This window comes from Silurus aristotelis (assembly GCF_946808225.1).
Source record: "Silurus aristotelis genome assembly, chromosome: 17".
Lineage (NCBI taxonomy): Eukaryota > Metazoa > Chordata > Actinopteri > Siluriformes > Siluridae > Silurus > Silurus aristotelis.
In genome coordinates, this window is record NC_139590.1 from 14,539,991 (window position 1) to 14,546,691 (window position 6,701).

The 6,701-nt window shown below is 37.5% G+C and overlaps 1 protein-coding gene across 1 annotated transcript; it reads left to right on the plus strand.

Annotated features, from left to right (window-relative positions):
- Positions 1–1,338: 1,338 nt before the first annotated feature.
- Positions 1,339–5,587, plus strand: nptx1l (neuronal pentraxin 1 like). The gene is made up of 5 exons (XM_083566359.1): positions 1,339–1,896; positions 2,388–2,598; positions 2,973–3,217; positions 3,674–3,853; positions 4,315–5,587. The coding sequence occupies exons 1-5, from the start codon at positions 1,447–1,449 to the stop codon at positions 4,534–4,536; spliced, it is 1,308 nt and encodes a 435-aa protein (XP_083422485.1). The 5' UTR covers positions 1,339–1,446; the 3' UTR covers positions 4,537–5,587.
- The last annotated feature ends 1,114 nt before the right edge of the window (positions 5,588–6,701 follow it).

Genomic DNA, 6,701 nt, shown 5'->3' on the forward strand with positions numbered 1-6,701 from the left:
TTAAATTACTAAAATAGCAGGTGCCAGCATGATCTCAAACTTAATCTTAGAACTTATAATAAAGGGCACTGGCAGCAAGGCTTTTTATTGAAACTTCTCAAATGGAACTATAACCAGAGTAATGAATTTGAATTAGTTTAAATCAAGTAATTAATCTTTATCCTGGTAAATATAACAGTGGAGCGAGATATTATCCTGGGAAACATTAGGTAGGACACATTGGATGGGACAAAATTCATACATTTTCACACATTAAATCACATTGAGCAGCAATTTAGACTGGCCCAGCCTCCATCAGACATGTTTCCCAGAGCAAAATACACACAGACTGTAACCTGAGCTCACTAACCACTCTAACCACTAACAGCTCTAAGACAAAAAATGTGCTTCTTCGGCTGACATTTTCTAGGACTATTGTCAAGGAAAATAATGTGATTTCAAACGGCAGCAAATACAACACTGTGACACTTTCTAACAAATGAAGGGAATAGCAGAACCTAATTTGAATATTACATTAAAATTAAACACTGCCCTTAAGGGAAATTTCAGCAAAATTTGTGTTGCCACATGTTAGATGCGTACTGCAATTGAATTTGGTTAATATTTCATGAACATTTTAATTAAATACAATTTTCTTTTCATGGTCTCATTTAAATGTAAGTTTTTAGAAATTTTTATCTTAAACTTACAAAAAAAAAAGAGTTCGCCAATCCTAGCTGGTGGCGTCAGAACACAGGGTCAGTCATAACACAGCGCCCCTGGAGCAGAGAGGGATAAGGGCCTTAACAAGGACCCAGCAATGGCAGCTTGGTGGTGCTGGGGCTTGCGTCGTAACCCAGCATCGTAACCGTTAAGCCGCCACTTTCAAAAATAAAGTTATAAAGATATAAATGAACAATCAAGGTGTTGGAAACTGAAAATATATTTTTTTAAAGCTTTATGGCTTCTTAAAATAATAGGCTTCTTATAATAAATTATTGCTTATTTTTGTAGGCTTCTGTAAATGTATATTTTATTATTATTTTTATGTTTATTAATATTATTTTATATTGTATTTTATATTGTACATTTAAAAATAATTGTTTTTAACTAAGGTATGGTTTCATACAAACGCCCAAATGAAGAAAAGTACAGTTTTTTTTTTTACTATTTGTATGCATGCATTGATATAAAACCGTACAACAGTGGACTTTGCGTTAATGCCGGTTTTCCCCTACTGCAAAGACACGCCTTCCGCCTGAAGGCGGGTGAACGAGCTCGACGTTGATTCGTCGAAGTATTCCTCCTCGTTCATGACGCAACCGAACCTGTCCGCCGCAGACCATGCGCTATATAAACGGGGCGCGCGCCCCAAATCGGATTACACACAGTGAACAGCTCCACGGTGCTGAAACCAGCCAGCACACTAGAACCCGATATACACACACACACACACACACACATAACATGAGGTCAAGAGCTAAAGGAATCCACTGGACACTTTTTGCACTTTATTGCCTGCTGGCTTATGCCTTTGCCCAAGATTTCGGCCCGACGCAGTTTATCTGCACGTCCGTGCCCAAAGACGTGGACATCTGCACGGCCACGCTGCAGAACAGTGTTCCCGGGGAGGAGCTTAGAGCCACGGTCATGCAGCTCAGGGAGACGGTGCTCCAGCAGAAGGAAACCATCGTAAACCAGAAGGAGACCATCAAAGAGCTCACGGCTAAACTGGCACGCTGCGAGAGCCAAAGCGCCCCTGAGGCTGGAGGAGGAGGAGGGGGAGGGGGAGGAGGAAGGCGGAAGGATTCGGGCTCCAAAAACACCATGGGGGACGTGTCAAGGGGTCCAAGTGCGACACTCGCGCAACTCTCTCAGACTTTGCAAAATCTGAAGCAAAGATTAGAAAACCTAGAGGTATGAGAAGACACTTTGCGCGATTTTTATTCACTGCAGTGTACTTAGTTAGATATAATGCGGATTTATTTTTTTTAATTGGTATCATATGTAGTGCATTATTGGAACTAAAGAATGGGAATAGGACTTGCTTTGAATATTTTATGACTTATTTATTACTTCCTCAGTTCTAGTGTAGTGCAGTATTCAGATTATTATGCACCTGGCTCTTTTAACCAGTGCCATACATCCCGATAACTTTATTGAATTCAAAAGCATGATAATGGTAAACTTTTGTGTGCACCAATCAATGCACACAAAGGTCTAATGGTAAAATTTGCCATCTGGCCAAAAAAACCCGCACACGACTCTGTCTGCAAAAATAAAAATAAAAAAGCTTTTAAAGAAGTTAATCCTGCTTTGCCAGTTCTCTTTGTCCCAGATAAAACACGAGTCGGATTGAGTATAGTAATTTATTTATTTTTTTCTCTGACGCGTTTTGTCCTCCGTAGCAATTCAGCCGAAGTAACGGCTCGGTTCCAGCCAACAGCCTAAAGGATCTGCTGCAGAGCAAAATCGACGACCTGGAGCGCCAGGTGCTCGCCCGCGTTAACGCTGTGGAGGAGGAGGGCAGACCGGCTGCGCGCAACGAGAGCGCGCAACGCGGGCAAGTAGAAGCTACGCTTACATCTCTGCACCAGCGCCTCAGCGACCTGGAGAAAGGTGAACGCGCATTTCTGTTTACTGGAATCGGGCTATCACTTAAACCAGATTTTATGTTTATAGGATCGATGCTCCCCCACTTATGGCTACATCATAAGCAAACGATACTCTGTTATAAGAAACCAGGAGTACGTCGGGAATGTCGCAGGAGATGTCAGTGATGAGGTAGAGGAGGGAGAGAGGGAGAATGAGAAAGAGGAGGGGTGTGTGTGTGTGATGAGAAGCTGCATTGCTTTGCATATCAGTCCTTTATACTTCAACAGAAGGTTCACTGATATAGCAATCAGATTTTCTGTTTCATGTCAGTATATATCCCTACAAGGGATGATAAATGTTTAATAAAGATTTTTTTTTTTTTTTTTTTAAACTCACAGGTCAAAAGGAAGCCAGACCGCTGGACAAATTCCAGTTGACGTTCCCCCTGAGAACCAATTACATGTATGCGAAAGTGAAAAAGAGTCTGCCAGAAATGTATGCCTTCACCGTGTGCATGTGGATTAAATCGAATGCGTCGCCTGGAGTTGGAACGCCATTCTCATATGCTGTACCTGGTCAGGCCAACGAGTTAGTTCTTATTGAGTGGGGAAACAACCCAATGGAGATTCTTGTTAATGACAAGGTACACAGTTCATGGGTATTGTAATATGATTTATTTGGCATTCCAGTATTAAGCATGTCTTTCATGTCAACCTAAACTTTATCTAAAATTAAATGCAGATTTTTTTATATTGATCTCTTTGTGATTTGTGTACAATATTTTTGGGGGTCGTTCCTATTATGATTAAATACAGTTTGTTTTCAAAACCTGATTTAGTATATATTTAGTATACATAAGAACTACACTTGCTAGGGTTGTAGTGGTCAGTTATTATTATTATTATTATTATTATTATTATTATTATTATTATTATTATTATTAATAAAAAAAATACTGTTCATGAATTATGTCCCTGATTTGGCATTTAGTATTTCTAAGACATCATGAGATATACATTCTTACTCTTTCATTATTAATGTACTCTATATTTTAATTAAATTTAAAGTACAAATAACTAAATACATTTCTTCTGTTTAGGTTGCAAAGCTACCTTTTCTCATTAATGATGGAAAATGGCATCACATCTGTGTTACGTGGACGACACGTGATGGAGTGTGGGATGCCTTTCAAGATGGCGTGCTGAGAGGAAGTGGGGAGAATCTGGCACCATACCATCCAATTAAACCTCAAGGCATGCTCATTTTAGGACAAGAACAGGTACGAGTATATTCCTAAACCCTTTTTTTTTGGCATTATGGAAAGATGTGAGATGGTGAGTGTTTGTAGTAGCCACATAAAATTTTACAGATATAAATATCTTTTGCTTTTAAATTTGCAATACTGCAACACATTTGATTTATTCACTGGTCAAGTATAAAAAATGTATTTGTAAAGTTTATTTACAAAAAAGTTTATTTGTCGTCAATTAAAAAAAAGAAACCATGTCATTCGTTGAATATTAATGTCAAAGAAGGAAAACAACTTGAACATAAAAAATGTAAGAAAAGGTTTAAATCTCTTTCTGATGTCATGTCTCTTGCCATGTAACTAATCTCTGGAGTGATGATCTGTTTTCATAACAAAGGATCTGTTACAGAAATAGGAATGACAAATATTCCTTACTACTTTTAGGAATAATGTTTGTAATCACTCCATGCACATAATTTCTTTTATTACAGGACACTCTTGGTGGAGGGTTTGATGCTACTCAGGCATTTGTGGGCGACATGGCAAATTTTAATATCTGGGATCGAAAACTGACTGTAGGAGAGATTTATAATCTGGCAACATGCAGCAGCAAAGCACAAGTGGGTAATGTCTTCTCCTGGCTTGAGACCAGCATTGAGATTTATGGTGGAGTATCCAAATGGACCTTTGAAGCTTGCCGCCAACTGAACTGAACTTAAGGGAATTATAAAGCTACCAAGAAGTCATCATCATATCATTTATAAGCTATGGAGAGAACATTGCTACAAAACAAATATCATCTGGATTTTTTTGTTAGTAATTGAGAATTCTTAGAACACTTGAGAAATGTTTTTTTGTTTGTGAAAAGAAATACGTATCCAAGTCTATTTTGGATTTTGAACCCGAAGAGAAGCCTGAAAGGGTTTGTATTTTGCATTGTTACCCCCAACTTTTCTGATCTTCTACTGGGCAAATGATGCCTTACTGAACAGTTAGCCTACTTGACACACAACAGCAAAGGTGTCTGATTCTTATCATATGATTTATCAATAGTGCACAACGGCAGGTATATTTGCATTAAATTTATGATGTCACATCTTATCTAGTTTTCCATAAAAGAAAAGAACTGCCATTTTCACTGTGAAGAGTAGGGTAATAATAATACAAAAAGAATGTAAATTCAAGAACAAAAAGTGAAATCACATTTTCTTTCCCTTGTAACTTTTCTTTTCATGTCATGTGTGTGTGTGTGTGTGTGTGTGTGTGTGTGTGTGTGTGTGTGTGTGTGTGTGTGTGTGTGTGTGTGTGTGTGTGTGCGTGCATGTGCGTGAAAAGCTTTGGAGTTGCCAACATTTTACAAACCTGTGTGCCTTTGGGCTCTTGAAAAAATTTAAAGTTCATTATTTAATATTTGCAAGTACCTGTAACATGTGTGTTTATTTCCTTGTGTAATTACAGATTATGAAAACAGTATTGATTATTATCATAACAGTATATTTGGCAGTCATTGCACATTTGTCTAAAAGCACATGACCCATAGCGTGTTTGACAGGTGTTTCTATTTTGTAAGGAATGTTCTTTACAGGAAAATAGCATGATAGTCTTAACTACTACAGCAGCATCAACAATCAAATCTGCTTTTCCTATTCTCTTTTTGGGTTCAGATTTTATACTGTATTGTTCTATGCTAAAAGCATGGCAGCACTAAAATATGAAAAAAGATCTAATGTTTGTAATAAAATTGTGATACCTAATTCCGCAAAATTAGAGTTTATGTCTCCTTTGTGTGTGTTGTGTAATATACTAGTCCGTAGTCTTTATACATTTGAAAAGCCCACAGTAAATGATGAAAATACAGTCACTGATTGCCTGCACAATTTCTTATTCATCAACCAGTCACATAGCATGCAAAAATACAGATCAAGTGCATCAGTTAATTTTCGCATAAAACACTAGTCTGGCAAAAATGTTCTCTGATTTTATGTCATGACATTTGACCATGGTATATTTTTTGTAAAAAAAAGTTTGAGTTATTGAAACTTATATATGGATTCCTTTTCTAGATCTAGTTTCTAGTTTAAACCAAATAAACAAAAAACTCACAGTGACTGGCAGTTCTAGGGTATGAAGGGAAAGGTCATGGAGAATGGCCAGACTGGTTTGAGAAACGCTATAGCAAATCAGATAGCAAGTATATAAAAATAAACAAATCAAAAAGCCATTCTTTACAATCTCTTGTAAAATAATCTTAGAATGCACAACACATCCAACCTTGCAGCGGATGGACTTCAACATCAGAATGCCACACATCTGTCAGCCAAGAACCAAAATCTGAGCCGCCACTGTAAACAGGAGCACTGATACACTTAAATTTGGAAATACATGAATTAATATTGGAATTACATCGACTTATCTGATTAAACAATTTCTGCTGTGATGTGTACAATCTGTAATTTATGAATATTTTATTAGATACCTGAATCTATGAACCTATCCTTCCCTTGTGTCAAAATGCCAAGGAAAGGCTGCTTAAATGGTAGCTAAATGGTGTAGGGAAAGATTATTTGGCTTACACAGGGCTTTTTAATGTCAGCCAAGTAGTTTCAATACCACAGATTATCTGAGTATTGTTGCTGACCATGTTGCTAGCTCTTTATGTCCACAATTAACCTATGTTGTAATGGTTAATTCCAGCATGAGAAGGCACCAAAACGCACAAATCATCTTAAACTGGCCTTTGTTCATGCAATGGGCCATTAAGTTTGCTAGTGGACCCGCTACTTTACATAGGGAAGTTGATAAGATTCCTAAAAAAAGCGATAAAATTGGCCACTTCTACTTATATGAGGTCATATGAGGTGGCATTTCATGACAATGT

Excerpts from the sequence above, each read along its gene's own strand:
- nptx1l (XM_083566359.1), top strand. The coding sequence starts at position 1,447 with ATGAGGTCAAGAGCTAAAGGAATCCACTGGACACTTTTTGCACTTTAT. Across the intron at positions 2,599-2,972 it reads CCTCAGCGACCTGGAGAAAG|GTCAAAAGGAAGCCAGACCG; the intron begins GTGAACGCGCAT and ends TTAAACTCACAG. Across the intron at positions 3,218-3,673 it reads AGATTCTTGTTAATGACAAG|GTTGCAAAGCTACCTTTTCT; the intron begins GTACACAGTTCA and ends TCTTCTGTTTAG.